The sequence below is a fragment of the Opisthorchis viverrini genome (genome assembly GCF_000715545.1).
Source record: "Opisthorchis viverrini unplaced genomic scaffold opera_v5_280, whole genome shotgun sequence".
Taxonomy (NCBI): Eukaryota; Metazoa; Platyhelminthes; class Trematoda; order Opisthorchiida; family Opisthorchiidae; genus Opisthorchis; species Opisthorchis viverrini.
Window position 1 is genome coordinate 527,148 of NW_008751939.1, and position 27,084 is coordinate 554,231.

At 41.7% G+C, this 27,084-nt stretch overlaps 1 protein-coding gene across 1 annotated transcript in view; it reads left to right on the forward strand.

The window, feature by feature from the left end:
* The window catches only part of T265_14870 (hypothetical protein), a gene marked incomplete at both ends in the record, with an annotated part of 78,005 nt that overhangs the window by 20,104 nt on the left and 30,817 nt on the right, over positions 1-27,084 (forward strand). Inside the window, 12 exons of the mRNA XM_009175605.1 lie at positions 1,116-1,453; positions 4,254-4,481; positions 6,983-7,153; positions 7,377-7,578; positions 9,050-9,406; positions 10,696-10,988; positions 13,029-13,236; positions 15,805-15,835; positions 17,576-17,767; positions 21,065-21,349; positions 24,272-24,650; positions 25,790-26,212. Of these exons, the coding sequence (XP_009173869.1) occupies positions 1,116-1,453; positions 4,254-4,481; positions 6,983-7,153; positions 7,377-7,578; positions 9,050-9,406; positions 10,696-10,988; positions 13,029-13,236; positions 15,805-15,835; positions 17,576-17,767; positions 21,065-21,349; positions 24,272-24,650; positions 25,790-26,212 (3,107 nt within the window). The remainder of the gene's footprint in view (positions 1-1,115; positions 1,454-4,253; positions 4,482-6,982; positions 7,154-7,376; positions 7,579-9,049; positions 9,407-10,695; positions 10,989-13,028; positions 13,237-15,804; positions 15,836-17,575; positions 17,768-21,064; positions 21,350-24,271; positions 24,651-25,789; positions 26,213-27,084) is intronic.

Sequence of the window (27,084 nt, forward strand, 5' to 3'; positions counted from 1 at the left end):
AACCTAGAATTCCCGGAACTACACTGTTCTATCGAGCAGATCAATCTACCCGCATGATCGCTTAGATGCACAGCACATCAACAACAACCAAAGATGTTTTACTGTCACATATGTAACCAAATATAACAAAATTGAACCAAAATGCCCAAGCGACGAAAGCTAAAAATTGATTTTTGGATGAACTAACGGAATGTAAGGTAAATAAAGGTTCAATACCGGAGGCGAAATCAACGATCAGAACATAGAACAAATCTGATGAAAGTAAGGTATTCTAAAGACAGCAAAACGCGATAAGGGAAGGCACCAACTGTAAAACAACCAATTAAACGATGAGCACAATCTCCTCACATTGCTAAGACCCTGTAGATGTATCAACTACCACTAAGGTACTAGAGCACGCAGTTCGAAAATTTTTTTCAATAAATTGTATTTTTTCACCTAAAGTGTGAAAGATGCAACTTGGTTGAGGTTATTGGAGAGAATATCAGAAAGGGTTTGGGCATATCATAACATATTGTGGAAAGCAGGCTACGACATTTAATGAAAATATTTCTTGTGAGCCTTACTGTCAGTAGTTTTTAAAGTGTTGAGTGTATGCTAACCAACTTCCGCCATTCTCTTTTATCCCTTTCGGATTCGGGAATTTTCCCACCTGTACACAGAGATATATAGTTTGGTATAACAGCGCTTCGAATAGAGCTCAATATTTTTTCGTGAGCACTAAAACAATTTCAAATTGCTTTAAATGGTGCTAAGAATTCCACACCTCTCGGAAGGTAGCATTTAAGTCAACGAGACTCGTGGTATGACAGCGCTTCGAATAGAGCTCAATATTTTTTCGTGAGCACTAAAACAATTTCAAATTGCTTTAAATGGTGCTAAGAATTCCACACCTCTCGGAAGGTAGCATTTAAGTCAACGAGACTCGTGTCATCAATAAACATCTCTACTAAGTGGACGGTTTCCTTTTTCTTAGAAGCGTCCGATCTTCCAAAGTAGAGCAGTATATATGTAATGTACTACTCATATAATATATATATGTATATATAATATAATTTATTATTTCGCGAGGAAGTACACAAAATGCTATCGCTCTTGATTTGTCACATTTTCAGGTGTCTATGTTGGTGGATCAGCGACTGTTCCACTCGAGTTTGAAAACTGTGGCCCCGTCGAGGCAGTGCTGACTTTCAACTTGTCTAAGTATCCAGATTTCAGGTTACTTCCGAATACTTCTCCAGACAGCGATAGCAGCCCACGGAAGTTGCGAAGCCCGATTTGTTCCATCACACAGTGTGCTTCAGGAGACAATTTCGACAAGCTTTTTGTTAATGGGACACAGTCGACAAATGGGAATTCGTCGACAATGGAAAACGAACTGAACCTTTGCACTAATATTCAACTCAGTCCGGGTACCAAATGGAATGGCCATTTACGTTTCAGTCCGACTGATGTAAGTAGCGAGAATACAACAAACAGCACAAGCGTTCTACTTTCAGGCATAGTTTTTATTGTGGACTGTTATCTACGTGTTTGACACTGCACCGTACAATCGGAAAAAGGCTTCGTCCGATTAGGACTGTGTTGCAGCACCGCATTTACATTGTGATTACAAGAAGATGCCACAAAGTCTTCCGGTAGCCGTTGTGTGTGTCTTATTTCTGTACATCTATTAGCATGGAATTTGTGCACAGGTCCAGTTAATTGTTACTCTTATTCTGCACAGTGCATAGTTTACTTTGATCATTAGCAACTTTCTTCATCTGTTTAAGAAAGTATTCTCTCTAAGGCTTCAGAGCAAGCCGGTTCCACGTTTGACTTTATTCCTGCCTACAGTACACGTCTGCCACCGAAGTTGATTTGATGACTCGATGGATGCAATCACTGAATCGTCTTCAGGTGTTTTGAACTCGATTGGAATTCGAGGAGGAAAACGCGTATGTTGTCTCTACTCTACGATTCGCAGATGGAGTTGCCTGGCTGTCTCGTCTATGTATCTAGTCGGACATTCTGCGCAGGGAATTTGGTGGAAGCAATTTGTGATCTGTTGCGGTTCAACAGGGCCATTAGCCCTTACGAGGTGTCGTTGTAAAGTGCTATCAGTGCGGAAGAATGGTTTACTATCACCACTGTGAAGTGCCTTTCGAATGGCGCCTGAAAAGCCATTGCTATAAAATATTCCCACGGCGGTCATCTGGTTCTCGTCCCTCGGCCTCACCACTCCGGGCAGTCTCCTCTCCATTTGTTGAGCATTGAGCTTTATGGGGTAGTTATTTTCCTGTAATATCTTGCTGGGTCACTTAAGTTCACTTGCTTCTATGGATTCATCCGAGCGTAGTAACTTGACACCATTCACCAAAGATCCGACAAATGCACGTTTGACGTAGTGTGGACGCGATGTGTTTGATGGTGTTAAAAGATAACTTGAAAACCAAGAAATAAATAGTCCTCTGCTGGTTTTCAGTTCCCATCGTGAAGTTGATACTAACAGATTATTCGTTCAACTAGTTTAAGAATGCTTTGTGTTGTGCAGCTGATATGATCGCAAACATATCGTCAATGTATCAAAGCCAGGTGCGTCGTGGATGAGCAAAGTCACTTAGTTTAACATGATGCAAGAAACGATTGGCCACTATGCGTGATACTGTAGAGCACATAGATACACTGACAGTTTGTCTGTATTGTAAATTTTGAAAAGCGGAATAAATTGTGCATAGGCACAGTTCAACGCCACTAATAATATTAATAGGGGATAAGGCAGATATCTATGCTAGAGATGTATCACCACACAAAACAGAGGACAGAAAAGATAAACAGCCATCAATCATTAACTTAATATAAAGAGACGTCACATTGAAGCTGATTACGGTTTCATTTCCACTGATGTGGGTAGACTGGAGAATGCTTACTTTAAAAAATTGAGTCATTCACCTTACTTTTCACTAGCTGATAATACGGGCCCAAAAACTAAGTTTTAGGTTTAAGAACTAGTATGGTTCACGTACGGGGGTACCCGTTTTGTGCATCTTTGAAAACCCGTGGAATGTTTTAGGTCTACTGAATTTTGGCGTAAGTGTATACCACCACACTTGGTCGGGCTTGGGGTTTAGCTGGCGTACCCACACGCTAACCCAAAGTTTGGTCTTGTTGAGAGTTGGACTTTCTTTCTGCGATTCGATCTTCTCGTAAGCGCGCCGTGCTAGATGTACGAGCAGTTTGTCTTCACTGTCCTTTCGATTCACAACAACCAATAAGTTGTCCTTGTCCCCTTTGGTGACGTGTATGTATTGTCTTTCTCTAGTGACTTCAGTGGACCTATCTCCTCCCGTGACAGGTTGCTTCAGATTCGTCCTTGTTTTTTTTAACTATTGCGGACACCTAATCTGACTTCTTTTCTCTCTACCGGGAGCTGCAAGAGTGCGGGCTCTATAGCTATGAGTACTTTACGGTTTACGGGTAGAGGTGAAATTCAGCTCTCTTTTTATCAAGTGCTTCTTATTGTACGATAAGATTCTGTTGGGCAGGTTGAATAAAAGTTTGTCTGATTTGGCTGTTTCACGCAAAATCGCTGGTTATAGCTTCTATTGGACGCTTCCATTTTCTGTTGAAATCTGTTGAATTTTCCATTAGGTCTGAGCTTAAACTTTCCTAGTATTATCTCCAATATTTCCGTAATAAAAACCTTCATATCGGCCAACAGACCCGGTGGCAAGAAGGGATCAGAGTGATCACACGTAGAATGGGCTTGCTCAGAGATCACTACACAACCGAACCGCGGCAACCGCCAAAGTCTCGCCTAGCTGGCCTGAACTTACAGCACACTTCAGTTGGCACAATAGCTAGATTTCAAGCAGGGATCTCAACAATGACGCCTCAGCCAGCGGAACAACAAACGGAGGCATATCCTAAGCATAGTGTACACACCCACTTGTACGCACATAGAAAGTGGCCAAGTTCATCCACCTCTCGTAGTGATTTGCACTGGATTGGATTACATGGGGATGTTGATGAGGGCTAACTGGATGGAATGTGTGATATCTTGATTGGACACTTTGATAGACAGAAAACGCATGCTAATTGAGCACCAATACAGAGGGTAGGCACCGCTCCACGTTGTCAAAATTTCCACTGTTACATGTTCACACTTTTCAGTCATATTGTAGGAAACACTGCCTTACAGCATGCGCTTACATATAGCAACCCATGCCGTCTAAGTTTTGTCTTAACTTATACTTGTGTTTGTAATGTCTCAGGTCGCTGTCTACGACTTCAGTCTTCCGGTGAAAATAAACAACGTGTCAGCATTTCAGGAGCAGTCGGACGGAAGTGTAACAAAGCACTGCTCTTCCCACGATATCTCACACAGAGTTTTGGCTATTGGGCTTCGACAACCAGTCGATATCTACCCCGTCGACAGATGTGTGCAATTCAACTTTCCTCTCGAAACGACCCCTGGAGTTGCCATTACACAGCAACAGCAGGTGGGTATGAAAAACTCATCCGTACCATTTTAGCCTTTTGAATGACTACTGACAAATGAACTTGTCAGCATATTTATCGGGTTTTTGTTTTAAATTGTACACCTGGTGCACAAATTGGGCATCAAAGCGCACAAGAATCATGTTGGCTCATGAAAGAGTTCCACTTGCCGATAAGGATATTTCAATAATCCAGTCGATAAATATCCCTTAGGTCCGCACAATATGCACCCAGCGGTGGGCACGGAACAAACGTGTCTTATCTGCCAGAGACAGAAAGATCTTCACTATGGATCATGCCTGATACGGGAAAAGATTTTCAGCATATACTAGCAGTCTGTCAGTACACGGAATGTTTGGTCGTGACCTATGGGGAAATGCAACCTGAGAATCTCATTTCGGGTGGGTAGAAATTAAGATTGAGAAATTCCAATATTGCGTATGGTACAGGTATACTTAATGGCCGTTTGTTTACCGAACTGAGCGTGAATAATCTGGAACGAGACGCTAATTCCCCGACCCGGTGTCCTGGACTGTTGTTTGGAGAGATGACCCCTGGGTTTTCATTATTAGGATGGAATGTTCCGTGGGGATTTGAATACACAATTTTTTCCGTCGACTTTATTTTCCTCCACAATAAACGTCTATAATAGCGTTTTCAAACCAGATAGCTCAATCATACTCTCAGGTTACCAGCCTCCAAGCGTACCGCGGTAAGTCCCACATAGACTCTATCAGTCGCCCTCACCCGATTTACCATAAGATTTGTCGAAGTAGCGACCAGTTGCACCTTACATTTTAAGGTCATGCATAAAGTTCAGATGTCATACCGATAAGTCAGGAAACAAAGCGCACTGTGAAACGTGGGACCCCAACTAATCCGTCCTCTGTGCACGTATTTCAACTGCTGCTTAACTGAGCTGATGCGGGTAAAGTGGACTCCTAAAGTGTATCTCCATATCTATCCTGCGTAGCAAGTTTTCATTAATTGTTCACTAAAAACAATCTAGCAGTGTTGGAAATGTGATCGAGTTACTCAAGATGAGTTAATTCATTTAAGCCCTGAGTTCATATGACCGATAAAAGGAACAATGAATCTTGCTTTCACACTGGAGTACCATTTATTTTAACTGACATCTGTTAAGCGTCCTGCCACAATGTGACACCAAAGAATGAAATCTGGTCAAGTAGTGCGGTTCCATTACTCAAAGTAAGAAGCATAAGATAGACATATTTTGCTTTGCACTTAATTTCTTAATATTAAAAGTGCAAGTTTTCTGGAGTCCGTCACAAAGAACTGAAATGAAGTAGAAAAGCAATTTGAGACCAAACGCATGGTCAAATCCCGCAGAAAATGTGCAGTTTACTTTCACACGCATACCAATTTGGTGCATTTTTGGCGGACGCTGAGCGCTTCTTCTGAGGACGCCAGTTCATGAACTGAACATCAGTCAAAGTAATCACTGGGCTAGCTAATCTCTGATCAATCTTCGAATAAATCTCATAAGCTCTCTGTTAGAGGTGTTACGAAATGATGTAATGCTAAACCGCTGTCTGTCTGTATAACTACAGGTGTCCCGGTCTACTCATCCGCCCATATTGCAAACCAATGCAAAAATAAACGAAAAGCACTGATCTAACAAATCGCTCTCCTAAAATCCAGCTTCGTTAACTGTGAGGGCCTGTCTGGTTTCAGCTTATTGGTTTGTTTCCAGTCAACCATTTACGGTGCAACTAAACACCCGAATGATAATACTCGGATTGGGAAAAGGCACTCAGTGAGAAATATGTAAAAACAACGTAAATTTAACTGGTCCAGAGCCTGTCGTACTTTTATCTGAGGACAACGAATTTTAACCGGTTCCGAGCATTCCTTTAAGGACTTTTGAGAAGGAAATCACTATTTCATGATCGCGCTTGTATTTTTAACATCTTCAGGTGACATGAATCTGATCGGGAGTATTCCATTGGTTCATTAATTTAATTAAAACCCATATGTTGCAGACTAAATGAATGGGTAATAAGAAGGCTCCTTGGCTGATGCCCGCCAAACCCCTTCTGTTGTTTGCGTAAGACCTGCTATGTGTGTCCCAGTCCAGATGAGCCCTAGCATGAATTAGCTTTTTACATCTGTAGTAATTTTTACTGTACCCCGTATTATATCATACAATGTTTCCCTGGGTATTGTACCCATTTCATCATAACGCATACTTTATGCGTTTATGGTGGAGTCTCGCCAAAACTATAACTTTGAAGCTTCCAAAATCATAGGAATGAATACACTTCTGCGCAAAAATTATTAGGAGAATGGAAGCAAGTGACATCAAATCAAAATCAAAAATCATCTCTCCGACTTCATTTCTAGTGAGATATGAGGATTGCATTTATCTAAAATTCTACGGTCGGCAGTTGTCCTGAGCCGGCTGACCCAACCGCCTACATTAGACAGCTTACACAGATTCTCCAAAGTATCAAATGAACTTGCCTTCTGGTAGTCATGTTAGCCACAAGGGGCGAGATGGCTCAGTGATTGGAGCGGGGATTTATTGGCCGGAAGGTCCGTGGTTCGAACCCAACCTCTGCCTTTCACGTTCGCCTGTCTGGGCTTTGGCAACCTGGCAGTATCCCAGTCCTCGTGCTTGCTTTGGGCGAAACAGCAGCTAGGCACCAAAAGGGTATTACAGCTGAGCGATCATCTTTATCTTAGCCATAAAATGCGTTGCTACGTAACAGTTTTGTACAGTTTATTCGTCCTATGCGGGGGCCACTTAACATATTCAGGATCCGTTTGTGAGGATGATGCAGGTATGTATTTGTGTTCACTGTGATTACCTTTGATCCCTTAATGCCATCACCAATACCACAATCTGATCAATTACCTTACTTTTCGAACAAAAGTCATTCAGTATCAAGGCGGTTCGAGACCAGCCAATTTTCTGGACACTGGACCTAAACGAAGTGCAACGATTCAACAAGGGGAAGCTGGGAATTATTTCAATTGATAGAGACAAAGGGAGTACTTCAACACTTGATGAACTCATTGACGGCTCCTTTTCAAACTCTACTGATGAAGAAAGATTTACCATCCGCTTCAGTCCACGTGAGTGATTCTGAGGCAATATCTCACAAAGCAAACAACCTAAGCCTTCCAATTTTTCCCCTGTTTGTCCAACAATTTATGATCATGAGTCCTAATCTTCATCTCCCCGGTTGTTGCTCTTGGACTTAGTTTTGACCCGAAGTTTTAAACCTAGAAGTGTAGGTTGTGTGTAGGCTGGAAGACCAGCCGTACGAATGAGAAGCTGATCAGTAGAATGGTCAATTTTCAACGAAGACAGAGGAAAACTGACATATACACGGTAGTTTCTATTTCTTGCGCTTCCAGACTGATTGAAAACCGGCTGGTAAGCATAGGGCTTATAAATGCACTGATCTGCATTCATGCGCACGTCGAAGGCTAGGTGCAACAAGCTGCCGGGTGCTAATCTGGTAGTTTCTTGCCATGTAACCTTCATTAATTGGGTTTTACTCAGGGAACCACAAAGTTACTCTTATTGTATCTAATTAAGCCGTAGACTGCTTTTTCGTCGTCAAGTGAGTATTTGCAGAGGACTCACTGTTGAATAAAGAAGCACGTAACAAATACAGGGCTACATGGATTTCACTGGATGCACTGTCGGAAACATATTTAACTGCAGTATTCATTCATCCTTGGTTTTTACAGTCTTCCTGTGAATTATTTATAACCATTTCATAAAATTCTTGATTCCTACAGAAATTCCAGTCAAAATGAGCATGCAGTAACCAATTTAATGCAAATTCTGCATCTTAAGTATGTGTATGAATGTCTAAAAATTTGGCGCGCACCCTTAAAAGTCGATCGCAAAACCGTTTGCGCCAGTTTTCTGTCATTAAGTAAGTACGGCAGTCCAGAAGTAAGTTCTTTATGATCAGTAACCTTCAGAATGTTCATATTACCAGCTGCTTGAGTATCGCCACTCAGAACTCAACTATTGACTAACTTCATCTGATTGACAAACCGACACTCCGGTTCTATGCACAAAGAACATAAGATTTCCGAGGCGCTTTCTTCCTTGTCAGACATTCTGGGAAGTGTAAGAAGGTAGCGAGGCTGCCGCCTTTTCAAATCCCATGTTTCTGGAATCATACGTAGATAAGTAGCTTTTGTGAACCTAGGGTCCACTGAACTTGGACAAACGGTGGTATTATCAAAGGTAGTCTGATTGAATTTCTGAAGCTCTTCTCATCAGGACGAATTTTGCATACTATTAATTATTCTGTTGGGAGCTTAATTACATTTATAATGATCGAAAGCTGTCACACTTTTGTGGTGGTTGCGCTTTAGCAATTCATAGACGCCTCAACTCACTGGCTGAAATCTGTTCCTTCAAGGTATGAACATCCTTACTTTGACATACTAACAGTAGGCTTGCCGGATTCATAGCACCTCAAACAATTCAGTCTTTTTTTCGAAGTGAAAAATGCTTTATGAGTAATGAACCCGTTATTAAGACAATTATTTAAGCATCTATTTTGTTTTTTCCCCTCAGGAAAGGCCGGCTGTTTTATTCTCCACGTACCTCTTCTAATCCTGAAATCACCAGAAGATGTAACGGACGGGAAGACTAATCAGACTGCCTCTAGCAGATTCACTCCTTTCACGAACCTCAAACTCATTATTCGGGTAACTAAACCCAGCATTCGTTGTTCTCCATCCCGGATACTTCTGCCGCCTGTGCCGCCCGACTTCGAAATTTGTTTTCCCATTGAACTGGTCTACCAAGATTTACCACCTAAATGTAAACTTTCCGTGTGTTGGTGTGCCCATGATCAAACCACTCCAACGGAATGCAAGCAGATAACTCCTTCTCGCTGCCCTTTTGTGATTGACATTCCGCATGGACAGAGTGAGTTTACGATAACTTGACACTTTACAGCCATCTTGTAAGATGCTTTAGCGCGCGATGCCAGTGAAACGCAGTACAATCATCGGCTTCACTGGCATTTGCTTTATCTTCGACGTTTCAGTGCAAAGAGTCTGCTCCGTGAAAAGTGTATTCCAGTTATCATGTTTCGCCTGTTTAGACATACGTATTATGGGCCGCAATGCCCATCTCAGAAGTTTGTAACCGCTGCGCAGTTTAGCCTGCACGTCGAATCGAATGAGAAGTCCATTATGCGCAAACCTGCACCAGGTAGATTCTCAAGGAGTCCTCTGCAAACCACGGCTAAACCGGAATTCGTGAAGTACCTTGTGGAATTCTGCTACCTTGAGAGAACACTGTCTCTTGATTTGGCCGCTGAACTTTAGGTGGGACTGTGTGTTGCCGAAACGAGTGTGGCTTCCGACAAACTGGAGAAATGCGTGTAGAAGAACCGAAATCTGAAACTAAACACCGAGAGTCTGCCTGTAAATCGATGGATCTACATATTCTCTTTTAAGCTATGTAAACGCTACTCATGTACAGACACAAAATCCAGTAGATAAGCCGTCTCTGTGGACTGTTTGATGCTCAGTGGATCAAAAGAGTTCCAGACATTGGGGTCCCCTGACAAATGATTCATGGTTAAAAGAAGGCTATACAAGCTGAATCTGTGGCGCTGATTGCAATGGTTTGAACATTTTTGGAAGTTTTGTTCAAAATTGTCCAACCTATCCCTGTTAACAGTGTTATGCTCAGGCAAGCGTTGTAATAACAAAAAACAATTCAAAACTAAGCCCACAGGAATGTACTTTGATGCTGAAAATTTAGGTCTGATGATCATCCGCGGAACCGCTCAAGAGAAGAAGAACCAGCCAAAAATTTGCTCAACCTCTGCGACTATGCACTGCTAGTTAGCAAAAAAGGCAGGAACATTCTTGTGGCCACCTAATGCCCTTCATGCGAGTTCTGAGACATATTAACCTAAACAAACAGATTGAGGTTGGTGAAATTTAGATGGACATCGTAGTTTGCATGACAGACATGAACAAACATATTTTCAGCCAGCCTTGCAATGGTTCTCAAATGATGTGATTGTGTGCCCAGCGCCTGTTCAGTTTTACCACTCTATGATTACCACACCCAAAGGCCTTTTTGCAAATAATTACACCTACTTTTTTTCACTTTTCCCAAGTTGTAGACGATGGAGCATCTACACACCCAAAGGCCTATTTGCAGATAATTACACCTACTTTTTTTTTCACTTTTCCAAGTTGTAGACGATGGAGCATCTACGATAATCAAGGCAACTGGTGGGAGACTTCTGGCTTGGTTCCGCCTCAAAAGCACCCACGATGGGTTAATCATTCGTCCTCATCCTAAACCTTGTTCCCTTGTTTTTGTCGTTCAACCGGACGAAAACGTCAATAGCAAGAGTTCATCTCCATTAATTCCATCTGCGGCTCGTGTGGCTGTACCAGTTAGCCTGGCCGTAGACCGATCTTTTCTCAGCTGGCTTCAGTATATTGACTGGTATCCCGAAGATTTCGATGCCACTATCTCATCGGTAAGTTAGCCCAGTTTAGTGGATAAGTGTGACTGAAACTGTTAGCCGAATTTTGAGAAGAAGTACACCATTAGGCATAGAAGTTTTGCCAGTGTACAATATCTTTGGTGATGTGAATGTTCCATATTGCTATTTTGAACTCAGTACGCCTGAACCTCACGTGAGGATGACGTCATATACAGAACCTTTAGCATGCTAGAAGGGTTTTATTTGTGAGGGGTTCACCGGACTTCTCTTGTCGTGAAACTGCTTAGTACCCGTGTTGAAAATAACAACTTCGGAAGAAAAGAGTCCCAGTCTGTAGAATACGTATAAAGAAATTTAGGCATCACATCACTGTCATTACGGACATCACATACGGTAACTCTTCATATAGAGATCTGGCGTGAAAAATGTTACTCAGCTGTAGTCACAAATATTCAGCTTACTATGTGCCATGCATCCCACTGATTATTGACAAATTGGTCTTTATGCGTGACTCATAAATAGGTAGCTAAAATGATTGACGATGCCGTTTGCTATTATGTGAATGAAAAGCTCGTGAAGGTGATATTCGGTGCAAAAATTGCGCGGTTTGTAACGCCATACACTTCCTGGTGTTATCCGAGCGAAGGATTGGAGGTATTCTGTTAGAGCTAGTAAAGATTACTTTTGAAACTTATCAAGCTGAGGATTTCGACTGATTCACTGGGGAAATTTTGCATTTTTCTGCTAATTGTAATTCATAGTGTTTAGGATCATCAGCGAAAATGCGAGCTCCTTACCAAGCTTGGTACTCACCGCTCTAGTCGGCGAGGCTTGAAGCCGATTTGCGCCGAACTCAATGGAGTGGGGGAAAGATTGGGAAAACTTGCATCACATTTTTATCAAGCTTTGTTTTGTGCCACCCACTGAAACCACCAATAAATACTGCGTCTAATGAGGTAAAAGAATTTCTTACACCAGCTTTTACCTATAGGGATAAAATTGCTAGCCAGAAAGATGTTTCGTCCATTGGGGACGAACATACTATATCAAGGGACCACCTATTGAGTCAATCTTTAGTGAGAAATGGTTCATTCGTTCTTGGATATGATTACGCAATCAGCTGTGAACAAAAGTGGAAAATAACAGCATCATTTTGCATGACATTCCGGATTGAATTTGCTGAATCTCATCACGCCTGCCACGAATACCAATAATAACTCAACTGCAAAAAGAAATGCTATAGTAGAAGAAGCCTGATCTACAACGGATTTTGATACTATCAACAGAAGAAAATGCTGTCTGCACTTACACAAATCTTCAACCTGTTTACAGGTTGTTTTATATTCCTCCAACTGTCTTAACAGAATGTTTCTATCCGAGGATACCTTTTCAGAAGACTTGAGGAATGCATTGTTTCGATAAACTGAGGGGTAATTAACAGAAAATTTGAGAGATCACGTAACTGGTTTAATTAGTTTGAATTGATTATCATGGAGGGTTGCGACGTTCGCAATATGTCTCTTAGTAGTGGCCTCACCTACCTGGTATCGTTAAATTTTGGCATCCGCAAACTTTAGCCCCCAGAACCTGATAACTTGTTTCCATTATTTGAGATATGCAATAAAGATATCAAAACAACGTGGACCTTAGCTTGCAAGAGCATTCCAGACTACAGCAGCCTCCAGAATGTCTACGCCTCTGAAAAGGATTTCATTACCGATACCGTCGGCGGTCGTTGTAGATAGGTTCAGTTGCCCTGTGATGCATGATATTTCTGGTGTGGTATAAAAGATTTTTTGATGTAATTGGAAAGAATCATTATTTGATTCTGTTACCAAGTATACTAAGACTGGTTAGAAACAGTTACACAAACACCGAAGGACACCCCATTTCTCACAGATTTACAGTATAACTAGTCATTGTGCTCTCTGATTTTCACGGTTCACTTGGGTATTTTCAAGAGACATTTTCAAAAGATTCTGAATTGCCAGACTGAATTCCAAATGCACAGTAAGCATTCATTCACCTTTTGGTTAAACATTAAGTTCATACTTTTTAATTACTTTTCATTAGCTACCTCGGCAAGGAAAAATTCCCAGTTTCCAAGGTGACAGTCATGTCCACCCGTCCGCCAACGAAATGCAACTTAAGGCAAACAAATCAACCTCCATAATGAAGTCAGGACTTTTGGCCGATTTTCGTATTGTGGATAAGCAAAGACATGCGGGAAATGAAATCGATCCTCATGAAATGCTTTTACAAACCCCATTATCCTCAGATGGTAAGCTATCTAACCTTTTTTGCTCAGTTTCGATCAAGTACTCAAGCAAGTAGCGATGAGGTTAAACTCTAAACTGTCTTGAAATTGGTACACGTTTGAGACGTTAAATTAGACTATGCTGTAGCAAAGTACGGCAAAATCTTCTGATAAAAATGGGTGCAGTTCACAAAGCATTTGGACACCGGTTTCGGGAGTTGAACAGTCTCTAAATTTTCTTGAACACCACGAAAGAGAGGAAAATTTAACTAATACGGAAAGCTGCATGCATTTTAAAAGGTGGAAACGAAATGACGCCTAACCTTAGAGAACAAAAGGGAAGCCCCTTTTCTCTGCGGGAGACTGATTAAACATATGAAAAGAAAGTAAGTTATAACAATCTGTTCCTAATTATAATACTGTGCTTCTCTGAATCACTAACAGAACGAGTCCAAATGAGCGCGAAAGTTATTCCAGAGAGAAAGCACTGTGACTGGAATGGGACTCTGTTCCAAAATTACCTAATTACAGATTTGTTTATAATGAAATCCAGGAGACCATTCAGAACATTCAGAGGCACTCCTTATCAGATCAAAGAAATTTGTGCCAGTTGAAGGGTGTGCCCTGGTGCTATCGGTCTGGGGATGCAGGTTATCTGCTGGACTGGGACTATTCGTTTCAATTTGGTCGAAATGGCATCTATGGACCTCACGGATGTTGACTTTTGTGCTTCTACATATCTTTTGTCTTAACTGTTGAGTAACGATCTTGTTGGAGGGCACCAAATCAGTGAACAGCATCCATAGAATTTAGATACTGTAGATGTGTGAGACGGGAATAAGACCGTCCAGGTACTCGCTTAACCCACTAATGTTGATCATCAACAAGCTTGTCAGATTTTTCGACAATCTGGTGTTCCGAGAGGTTATTCAGCACGTCTATCTGAACAAGTTTAGCGGAGTGGTTTTCACAAATGGTAGCTGTCGGATAAGACAAGCACATTTTTATTTCACTGCTACAAAACCTGCTACGCGTGTGTGCGACTAGAATGTATGAAACACTGACGCTCCCACAGTGCTTTTTATCGTGGCCTTGCTTAACAGCTATTTAGTTGGGAAATATTCAGGCCATTTGGGATACGAATAGGCTATATCCCATGGATAAAAGTTACTTAATGGTGCCCACAAAATTCACATTTTCCATTGCTACGGTCGCTATATACAGGTTATGCTTTAAAATTATGGGTATGTTTAGCATAATAACTAGCAATCATTGGTTTTCTTGTGAGGCCAGCAGCACATTAGACGTTCTAGTGCTATGTTCCTACCAATCCTTGGAAAACAGTAACTTGCACTAACCAATGTAGTAGAAATGCAATTATTCCTTTGTCGTAGTACCCCTCTAGGAAGAACAAGTACATCGCAGTCGTTTATATTCAGACAACCATTCCTCCCTTATTTTTCCGCTCAGTTTGAAAATATATATGTGTTTCACAGAATTCGTACCAGTTGACAGTACGAAATGACGTAAAGACATGGAATGAAATCTGTCTGGGAATTTTGCACTCCTGGCCGGTGCACCATTTGTAATCGTATGCAGCATGTACTGATCCCCTTCTCCTACTAATGCAACCACTGTCTTCACATCTGGTTTCCTCAAGTCGTTCTACAGTACAAGATTCTGTAAGCCGAAACGACCTTGAGTTTATTGCCACAAACGTAATCGTCTGACGGGTCAAAATATCCTCAGTACATCCCTCTGAGTTGATGAATACCCGTGCTTTGGTAAACTGTGATGTCGCGACACAAGATATCGCGATCAAGAGAGCATCCGTCCCCACTGAGCAAGCCACTGTGGCTAGAGGAAAATGACAAATATTCACGAAGTACCTCTTAAATGATACGTATAGTGAACACTAACATAGCTCCATAGGCGATTATTAAGGCCAACATGGTATGACAAGAACCCTTGCGGTTTATTATTGCCGCAGCTGTGAGACATATTACCCAGAAAACGGCATTCATCAAGAAAATGACTTCACTATACTCGTAGCAATTTCTGGTCAGGCTTTATCGGCTCGGCTGGCTTGATCGTTTGACTGTATGCTGCCTTGCGCTAAGCAACTCAGAATCGCGAGAGCAAAGAGTCTTAAAAATAGGTTATTAACAGACTTGGTGAACTTTGAACTTGTTTCTGGAAAACACCTGATCAAACAGCGCTCCTGTGATCGACGAATGATTCACAAAAAGCTTTCAGAAACTATTGAAGTGGTCTTTTTTTAAATCAGCGGCAGATGAGAGTAAGTACACTTATTGAGTACTTCAGTTCCAGTTGGACGTTTTTTTCTAAAATGAACATTTGTACGCAGATGAGTATCATCATAGAAACTCAGGGACAAACCCTGCCATAGCAGAAAATTTACATACTTCTTCTTGGCCCTACCAAACACATGCAATCAGTTTGTCTTTTTACAAACTTGAGAGAATTTCTTGGTTCTTTTCTTGTTCGGTAATCAGAATTTTTTCACATATATTAGTAGTATGTATGCAGTGGGAAGCGCGATTTGATACTTTATCCTTCCTTTATTTTCAGGTGTGTACAAGGAAAAGAATTCTACACCACGGTAGGCTCAATATATTTGTCATATTGTGTTCTTTCATGTATATCTTCTACTCTGATTCTACGACGCTCTTCGTTGTTACTCACGTTATGATGCACAATTACATGATGCCCCAGAACCCGAAAGTTTCCGAGCACGAAACCATCTATTATTTTCACAATTGATAAAGCGAGATGGCTCAGTGGTTAGAGCGCAGATTTACTGACCGGAAGGTCCGTGGTTCGAATCTGACTTCTGCATTTCTACTTCCCCAACGTCTAGTCCTGGGGAGCCTGGCGGTAAACCAGCCGTCGTACTCGCTTTCGGGTGGCAGCTAGGCACCGAAAGGGTGGCTTGCTTATTTATTATTCAGTTATAATTAGTTTCATGTCCACGCAACCTAGAACTATCAAACCTCTAAAGAATCTATGGAAGCTTACATGGTTACCGAATACATTTGGATTACTCCAATCAAGTGCACAAAACTGCAAAAGAATCTTATGGCTGTAAAATTTTATTCTGACCGAAATAATTTGAGGTGCTTTTTGTGGATGAAGTTTTGAGGTCGTCATTCGTGGTACCGAACACACATTGTGGTGAGAAAAACAAGTTGATGACCTATTCCAATCAGCCGGGGGCTTACATACTGCAGTCTATCAGTTTATGAAAGCCTGGTGGAAGCGAAGAGACCACTGCGAAAAGTCAGTCAACCAGGGCGTTAAAGGCAACACGGTTGTTGTTTTTCAACTGAGGCATTAGTTTCAAATGTGTGAATAAGGATAATATCCATTTTAAGCTTAATGCACCTGCAGGAGGTATAGGAGTATGGAGAAGAGCAAATAAATCTAGCATGAAAAGTGTAAAAGTGGCATTCATTAATGACCAGGTTCGATCATCATGGTCTGAATGGTTTTATCTACAGTCCACAAGAGGTAACAGAATGGGTCTCGGATGGTTTATTTCCTACATGCAGTATGATGCTGATTTGAGGAAAATGCTCAAGAAGTTGGATAGTCATCTAGCAGTCCTCTGGTGAAATAGGATGACACTTTTATACGAAGTGCTACCAAATAAACAGGGGTGTTCTTCTGGGGTATTAGGTCTATAAACAACAAATACCTCGCAATCAATCGGCTGTTGCACTCCATCACTTCGTTACTGAGTTCTGAGTCAAGCCGATTTGAGACTCAAATGGAATTTCCAGAGATCTTCCAAAGGCATGCTTAAGAACAAGCTTGCACTTCGAACCTGAATTCCACTTGAAATATCCTAGGAATCCTGGCGAAACGAGTGCGTGGACGCACTCACCCTTCGAACGATTACTGAGCTGGAAAAAACACATACAGAAAAATTGCAAAAAGTGGGTACGCTCATTTTGGCTCATCCGGAAAGATTTATCCGAAAGCGTGCGTTTTATCCACCTAAATAAGCAAAAGTAAGTAGTCGGTTCCACACGAAAATTACTTTGGCCACAGTGATGTGTGATACTTGACTTATGTACTCTGTGAACTAATCTGGTTTTAAGTGAAATAGCATAAATAGCTGAGAATAATCTCTTTAATGACGGTATGGAATAGCGTCACTATTCTTAACATATTAACTTTAACAATGACTTTTCCAGGACGACTAACTTCACTTGCCTTTATCCAGTCTTCAGACTGTAGTGCTAATGAGTGCTTTCGGGTTGCTTATGATCTCTAAGTTCACTATTCACCAAAAGACACCCCCATTGAATGCCAGAGATCTCTTCATTTTGTTTTAAAGCCCACAGTTATCGGGTAGAAAATCAATTGTGGTAAAGCACTGTCAGTCGGCCACAGAATTAGCTGAAGGAATCTTCGGTCGTCATTGGCAGTATTGTGATAGGAGGACATCAGAGTGTGTGCGACGATGGATTCAAAATCAAAATTTTCCAGGAAGCACCCAGATGCTGAACTTTCCGGATGATTTTCGGAAGTAAGTAAAAACAATGATATGAAGCACAAAATTATCCACTTAGTGAGAGGCAACTTTGAGTAAGCAGGTAATTCATTACCTTAGCAGTTTGAAGCGCCTTTCCAAATCCACTTGTGAGTAGTTTCCAAGTTGTTGAAGGCAAATCCATATCACCATGTTAGAATAGTTTTTATGTCTTAGGATTATTAATCCGGTTAATCAACAAAGTGGGCAGGAACATTGAGTCCCGGCTTTTACTTTTATTCTGGCTAACCAAATGTGTACATTACTTTTCACTTGGGCGTTTGCACACCAAATTCATTAACTGTGACGCACTGCTACTCTAGTGCAAGCTGGGCAGGTAAATAACCAGGTCGAAAAAGGCGATCATTCACAAGCCTTGTTGATAAAGGCATCGTTCGCACAGACTTCACATTCATCGGCATTACATCTGCCACCGTCACATCCTTGCGGGGAGAGAAGGTGTTAGAGAGCGTTGTTTAACTGAGGTTAATTTGTCCAGCGGTAGACATCATAACGCCTAGTCAACTAACACCAAGCTAATAAACCAACACACTACGCAAATCCTAGGTCCTCGCATGCGTCCGAATGGGTAAGAATATAAACATGCGATAAAACCGGTAGATACCTCCGCAGTGGCACAATTAGTCAGGTCTCCGCCACGGACATAATTGCACCGCTGAATTTCTTACTTCGTTGTCTAACTTACACCGGTAAACATTACCTATTTTAGTCATATGGAGAGGAAGGAAGCCTAGCAAATTCACGAACAATGATTCAGTTGTGAATAATTTGTGTTGAGAGGTCCCATACGTCGTCAGACCATACAACTATATCAAGTAAATATCAACTATATCAAGTAAAACCTCGAAAACTCCGTCTTTTGTCGGGTTGGATACCACACTCTTCACCCCTGCATCAAGAACTGGGTTATTTTTAGTGCTCAACATGCTGTCGCCACTTTTGATGTCAAAACTGACGGTCGTAAAGCGTTCTTCATTCACTTCCTGGAGGCATTTGACGGCAGTTCAGTCACCGATGAGGGTGAAGAACACGCCAAAAGTTCTTCAGGTGAAAGGTAAGATTTCGGGAAGGGTGTTAGTAAAAAGGCGCCCAGTAAAACAATTATGGCTGCTCCGCGAACTGCAGAACAAACATACGCTTTAGACCTCACTTACGTTAAATTTTTTAGTCATTCAGCCCATGCTTGGTTATAAATATACCGGTAGTCGAGTGTTCAAAGACGACTAAGGCTTTCAGAGCTTCGGATTTGTTGTTTGTGGTGCACAAATTGCAAGTTTCCTCACATTTTTGTCCTCACAGTCTGTTCAAATAGCTTTCCCTAGGATATCTTGAGTTTCTCTAATTCAGGGTCCCATGAAGTGGGTACATTTAAGTGAAAAAGTTGAACACTGGTTGTGGGAAACTTTCGAACATTTTACTGTATTTTCTGCGACTATTGCCTTTTATGAATAAATGGCACGGATTATATTTACAAGCCCTCTGTGCAAGTGCATGAAGAAGGATTATTTCATCCGTAGATTGCAAGGTCCGTTGTAAGTGAACGAATGGTCTGATTTCTGGATTAGAGAATGTAAAGTTCTGCCTAAGAAACTGATACTGACTGTTGGGTATCCTGTTGGATAATCCGGCACTTCTATTTTGCTAATTAGTATTGGGCATTAATGTGATTTTCGTTTTTGTACTACTCCAGACCACCGCGTGACCACATCATAGCCTTCTGGGATTCAATGATTCCTGTACATCGGTTGAAAAACCTTAGACAGAGTTTCCCGCGTCATGCATAGCTGTGTGGTTATCTATTCCGCAAAACAAGGGAGCCTTTCTAAGGCACCGTGATCTGAGGCAGCGCGTATTCGGGACTGATCAGCAGTGAATGCTAAGCCTTGCCAGGGATCGCTATTGACTTTGATCAGTTCAGCACCATGGTAGCTCACAAGCAGGGGGCTGAAATTCCAAAACTGATATTCAGTTGGGTCTCCCGTCAGAACCAAGTTGGCGTTTGGAGAAATACATTTCGCGAGTAGATTTGCACTTATTTCCCACACTGAGGAGTGTAGCCATGGTTGGACTACCTAGATCGAGGATAATTAGGTTCAAACCTTTAACCAGCAAGGTTATCTGCAAGGCATAAAACCGACATACTGGTAACAGTAACGAGAACAGGATTGTTTTTTTTTCAAAATTTACCACTGGACCAACTGACTAGTTTCATTGAATACTGCATGGCGACCACAGTAGCATAGCGTACCGCGTTGCTTGTTTACACACTTTGTTACATTAGCTAATTTCTAGCCCCTTCCAGACTACTTTACGCCAGGTAAAATATTTGAAATGGCACTTGGTTTTTGTTCTCCAGTCCCTTTTAACTGCACCGCGACCTCGTTCATGACATTAAGACCGTCATCAACCGGAGAAGGCCCTCATAACTTATTCCTATCCAAACATTGTCGTCGCCCTCGATTACTGAATTTATTTGCTTCACAGTTTTTAACATCTAAACGGTCTTCCCGGCTGATCCACCGTAAATGTGTGTACCAAAACCTCTCCTTTTTCACTTTGGTGAAAGAAGTGTATTCCACTTTTAAGGAACTAGAATGTCCCTATCCTTGTGAAGCACAGGTTCTTCCAATGAATCTTAATTTAGGTTGAAACGAATAAACATTTACCAACACGTCTGTTGTTGCGTGTTCAATTGAACAGAACATCTAAACCAACCACTGTCAGCTGTCCTCTTGCTGCTGCGTTTCATGCTCCCTGACAAGCAGCTGCTTGTAATACTCTCCGTGCCAAGCTCCTTAATTCCAAACATGATAAAAACCATGATATATTGCGAAAAATGATTACTTGTTCCAGTTGCTTAATCCCATTGTCGGTGGTAGTGAACGGGGCAGTTTTCATAGCTGTTAACGTCATCGCTTTTGGATGGTATTCGATCCAAGGGCAAACTGAAAGGAGAATTAACAGCACTTGACGGTCAGCACTGGTGCAGGTAAGGCACACTGGCAAGTTCAGTGAAGCGTACAAAGAACTCTGTTTCTGGTACAAGTAAAATCATATTTAGGAAAGCTTCAGTTTTCCCAGAACTCAGCTCAACTTAGCTGGGATGTATATCTATATACATAGAGAGAATATGTGGAAAAACAGTACTCGCTAAGCGAGGGAAAAACTCCCAAGTTGATTGGTTGTACAGTTTTTTAGGCTTTAAATGCATTATCATTAAACTACACTGGTATTAATTGTCATTGTAATCTCGTCTAATTTTCCCACTTACAGATGCGCATCCTTCACAGCCTGTCTCAAGAAACACAAGCCTTCAGTCATATCTGACAACTGGAAAACTCTCGCTTCTGGTCCTCAGCATAGCGAGCAAGAAAAACCAAAGGCTAGGACTTATTTCAACCATAATATTGGCTTGCTTTACCAGTTTCTTGTGCACCTTTGTGGCGGAACCGCGCCACCTGGAGTACAGCCTTCTATCTCTCTGAATACTGAAAGGCCATTTGATGCCATGAATGCAGTCTACTCCTTTCATTCCTCGCTGCTCACATTTGTAAACAGGTAGGATGGTGGTTACACCTTTACATAGTTGCTTGACAAATATAGATTGACATGGAATCCGAAACCAGTCGTTCTGAGAGACAGATGCTGTACAGTTTTACGTGTTTAAATATGTCTCCTTTGAACTCTAGCCATAGTTCAGGTTAATGCGTAGGCTTCTCGGTCGATTTAGGAGTGACACACTTCTCCTAACACTACATGGACAACGTATATCCTTTGAATTGTCTGCAACATGTAAGTGGCTTTGAATGTAAAAGAAAATGCCGGAATATCACGATTCGGTTAATCTTACCACTCATTTTACTATTCGCAAAATTCAGCCGACAGTTAACTAAGCATCCGTTGACGCAAAACCATTTCAGTTGCAGTTTGATGCAACTTTCCGGTACGAAGTGTGTTTATTCCAACTTTGATTTGGCCTCGACTTCGGTCCGCAATGTGAACTTCAACCACCCGAAGCTTTACATCTTCCCAGAAGCAAGATTTCACTACGAGATTTAGTCATGAACAAATCAGACGACTTTGTCGAATTCCAGTCACGTTAATGTACCTTTGACTGTCAAATGGTGCGCGATTCAACATATGCACATTCTGATAAGTAAGCTATGTAATCCGATAAAACTAAAAAATATGCCAAAATGATGAGTCACATTTGGACCAAAGAGATAGCAGAATATCACCTTGTTTGAACTGAGTTCTTGATCACCGTGATTTAATTGGGAAGTGTATGTTTGGGATTTTGTAAAAATAGTTTCATCTAACTATTCAGTGATCTGTAACGGAGTCCGTCCCGTAATATGATCGCATTGCAACTCGGGCCGAATTTACCAAGTATTCACCAGACGTTTTTTGGATTGCTTTGAACTGCCTTTCTCTACAGTTTGGCACTCACCACACTCTTTTTGCCTAGTTAGTTCCTGCTTTTCCATACCAATTGTCACGATATACATTTATTCTCAAACTTGTCTGCGTAGTAATCTAAAGTGTATATCAAATGGTAGTATAAAATCCACCTAGCTAACAAAAACAATCTAGACGGAATCCTACCGTACCTTCGATGCAGTAGATATTCTTTTGGTGATGACTACCTACTTAATTGTATCCTACCTTCATCGGTAACTGACACATTACTCGCTAAAATCAGTAAATGAAACGCGAGCACGTTGCGGTGATCTGTCATAAGCACGTTATGGTACAAGCATAGGAACAATATTTATCGAGTTGAAACAAGATATTTCTTTAAATTTGAGTCCGTTATTCATCTGGAGTAAATAGGCTTCCCAATACTTGGAAGTCATATACGCTAATTTGAAGCCCAGTATTCAAACACGTCCTCCAGACACAGTGCTTTTCCTTGTGTTTTTCTGATGGATGGCGGATTTTTTGAGATATGGGGAAATGGGCTATCCCACAAACAATTCCTGTACTCGTGGGAGGAGTGGGTAAACAGTTTATCCAAAATTAAGAAATCCTTCTGAACACTATGGGAAAATGTCACTTGTGAAATCTCCTGTAAAGTATTTTCTATTTTAGACTCTTTGTTGGGTGAACCGCTGCTTTTCTAGAGGGGTGAATATGATTCCGATACCAAATAATTCAACATCTACTTCTCAAGTGCACTTGGTGATTTTTCATGGCCCCAGTAAAAACTTTCATTACATCAGTTGTTGCACACAACTGGAGCCGGGCTGGTCCAGTGAAGCCCATGCTGAACTTGCATCCTGGTGAGCTGGATTCAACTCCGTGAGGGGTGCCAAAAGCTTTATGCTAAGCACCATGATGATAGGCTGTGCACTCGTTCCTCTAGCAGTTCAATCAAGGCACGGGGTTAATGAAACTAAATCTTTAGAACACACACCGGTACCAAGCGCTGTTCCAAAGTGTGGTGGGTTTGGTAATGGTGGTGGTCTTGGTGACGGTGGTGGCGGCCAAATGTGAGCGGTGCAGGCAGAATAAAAAAAATTACGCTGTTGGCTGCATGTAAATTATGTAATATACGTCATCGTTTGCGACTCTGATATTTATTGCACCCAGTTGCCAACCGCAGGACATTCTTCAAGAATTTACCGCATCCCATTATACGATACTGTCTAAATATTAGTGTTCAATTTTTCTAAATGCTCATGACTAGACATTTGCAATAAACATGTAGCTGAATTTCTCAACGGAATAAACCGATAGAGGTTTCGTCGTCTAAGTGGAGTCAGTCCATGCTGAAAAGACAAGAAGAACTATACAGCCGTTTCATCCTTATTGGGTGTCATCAGCAGTGGGCATCTCACGAAACTCCAGAGAACCTCGAGCTAGCGACCTCCTAGTTAGTCGTTTCACCAATTCCCCCGAGCTACCTGTAGATTTTTGGTAGTAATAGAAAATTCGGAAATTCGCAATGGAGGGTAAAACAATTCGAAACGAAAATTCCCAAATTTCTTTCACTACCAGCAATCTGTGAGTAGATCGAGAAGAAATTATACTTCGTCCCATAAGTGGGACCTCTATTCTGGAGGTAGCTACTCAAACAGCCAGTCAACACGTGTGACTAGGTGGTGTGAATCCCTTAGGTGAGGGATAAGCTATGCTATTTCCTAACCGAGGGCAATTTAATCACACTGTTGCTTAGGTACTCATGACCAAAACGATAGGCGTTCAAACTACTAACCTGAAGGTCGCAGGCTCAAGATACTATGGATTTTCGTCAGATCCGCAACAGGGACGAAACAGCTGTACACTGCTTCTCGCCTTTTCAGCAAAGATTGACTTTATTTGTAGAACGAAATCTTTATTTAAAGTCCGCAGATCTGCTCACAATTCCAACAACAGCAAACCGAACAAAGTTCCGAGAAAACACGATGATCTCTAATTCTATGAATCGCTAAACTAAACAAACGTTTTCCCTATTTATTCCAACTATTCATATTTTAGCCAAGGAGGATGTCTACCTCATGTAGTACCACAACACTTGATGGATCCTCAAGATTACGAAGCTTGGCATGCTCTGGGTTTTCCTGGACTCACAAAATCTGGTCGATGCATTCGCCTGACAGAAAGAAGTCTCTGTGACCCGAGACATTCAGCATTAAGTGCCAGCATCATTTCAAAACGCTCGGAATCTAAACCACCTGTTTCACCTAAATCAGGAAGAGACAAGACTCCAAGAGGTCCACACAAACAATCGCTGTTAATTCTGCCAATACAACCTTTGCCCAAGTTAACACGTCAGGAATTTGAGAGCGTTTCGATTAGAGCGTGGACAGATTTGATGCTTCAACTGATCAAGGCAAGTTGGCTTTGCTCCTTGTTCGTTATTCACATCTTCTTTTTAGCCAAAAATACATCGATGGTTTTCAAAGTGAAGAATGGATCAGTCAACAGTTACCTGCTGGACTTACGTCGAGGTCTAACAGTTTCAGGCTCCTTTCTTACAGCTTAGTCAAATTAACAACACTGGCCGAGTGTGACTTCCTCCCATTACTAACTTCAATTCAAAACCATGGTATCTCTAATTATGCAACTTACTTTGCTCCAGAAGTTAGGATTATCTGTCACCCAGTGCAGCATTTCTTCAATTCATCGTAGAGCCCATAGGGACGAACTCGTCCACTCCTGGCGCATTCCTATAGTCTAGGCCGAAACTAATTCAAGTGATATCACTTAGATACACACACACACACACCAGTCTACCTGGCCCCCTTCTGTAGAAACGTACCTGCAAATACCGCCTCGCTACTGCAATACATTTGATGTTGGTCTTCATATGTGCATGAAATACTGGTCGAAACAACATGGATGGTCGCGCATCGCAAAGGATGTGGTAATGAAGAGAATTTTCAAAGACAACATTTGTTCCAGTGTTAAAACCTACGACAAAATGAATTTGCCATTGCTTGTCCGCAAGGCTGCCAACTGGAGCAACTAAGCTAACTCGTAAGGATGTTTTTTAAGCAAGCGCTTAAATTTCTCCTGCATGCAGGTCTAAAATGGATAAAGAATGCGTTGGTCTTTCGTGAGAACAGACAACCACAAAGGCATTGACTAGAAGAGTGAACATTTTAGTCGATAATTGTGAACTACCAGTTCTAGTTCTCCAAAGTAACTTGTATATTTGTTTCGAAGATAAATGGAAACGACATACCACCAGCGATGCCTGCAGCTAGCTTGTTTATAGAGGGCACATTTTACTTCAACAGAATGGAATTTCTTTTTTTAAACAACGGTTTTTCTTATTCCTTCAGTTTTTGGTTCAGTGTAACCATAGCCAGTTTGAAGCTGAAAAAGACGGTCGTAAACGTGCCTTTAGGTGTTGTTCTAAAATTGGTCTTTGCCTATCATCCGTCGATTTCCTTGGAGTGACGAACTGAGTTTGGAAGAGGGTGAAAATACAAATCAGGCTGCATCGATTAGCCAGCTGAACGTTATCACCTTTTTGTTCTGTTCTTCCAGTGTTTTGTAGTCGAGCGCCTTGAGCCAAATGATGTTGACAAAGTTCGTCAGCCTTTTCGTACAGCTGCACATGAGTTTTCCTGGACTGCACAAACGCAATTCAACGACGTTAGCTCGACCGTATGGAACTGGCTACCTGAGATGGTAAACTCAGTTGAGAATGGTCCCATCAAGCCAGAACCATCTACTTGCCTCTCAACTAAACAGCTGTCTACATGGTCGATGTTGTCCAGATGCTCCAACAACGAGGCTGCGGTTCTTTATTGGGTCAATTATTGTTACCAACATGGTCGTCAAACCGTTTGGTCTCACGATGTATCAAGTCAGAAGGTCCCAGTGCCGCGTTTGATTGGGAATTTCGACACCGACTTTTCTGATGGTGTCGTTCTTGCATGCCTAATTGGTTCTTACGTCCCGTCGTTGGTAAGTTCATTGACCCAAGAGATCACAAATGTAGGGGAACGTCCGTAGTTGTACAGTTGAAAGCTGACTAGGAAAATAAGAATAGTTGTGGTAATATTTGTTTCTGTTTATTAAATGGCCCCGCGTATTATTAAAACACAAAGTTGACAAACGATGTGTTCCTAAGCTCTCAGCGGACCAACACTTTCATAGAATGGAACAAAATTTGAGATGGTGAAACTGAATACTCTTGAAAGCTGTCTGCATTGACTGTCTGGTGGATGTGTGAGCAGGACACTAAAAGTTCTGTGAGGTTGGACAAATAAACTATTCAGTTGTAGCAGATGTCGGACAACGGGCTGCCAAGTTTACCAATTTTTGGGGCATGGGAGCCGATCATGCTTTCATTGGTGCACTTTGTGTCTAGTTTGAACTGATTTCCTCTGAGTGCCTTAGTCGTTTGAGGCAGTCGATTACCCATGCGACCAAGATAACTTGCCCAATGATCGCAGGTGAATGGGTTGGTTACCATATGTGAGTCAAGGGCTGTTTCTAGTGACTATGGGACCAGGCAGTACGAGGATATCCTCACATGCATAAGTCTTCGTACTCCCTTTATACCGACAATTACAGTCATACCTTCTAGCTCTTTTCAGAATTCAAAGAGCAAAGTTCCCTCCATGACCTCCGATGTACTGTCTGGTACTCGTCTGTTACCCGTAACTCAGACCATTGTCTTCGTGCGCCTCGCACTGTATACGTTGGTTGTTTACTGTCGAAAAAGGGCAAGCGCAACACGTTTCGTTATCGTGAAACTTTTCGGCCCTTACAGAGAATAAGATAAGTGTATTGGTAAGCCCCTGACACTCGCTCAAAAACGCACTGAGTTTCAG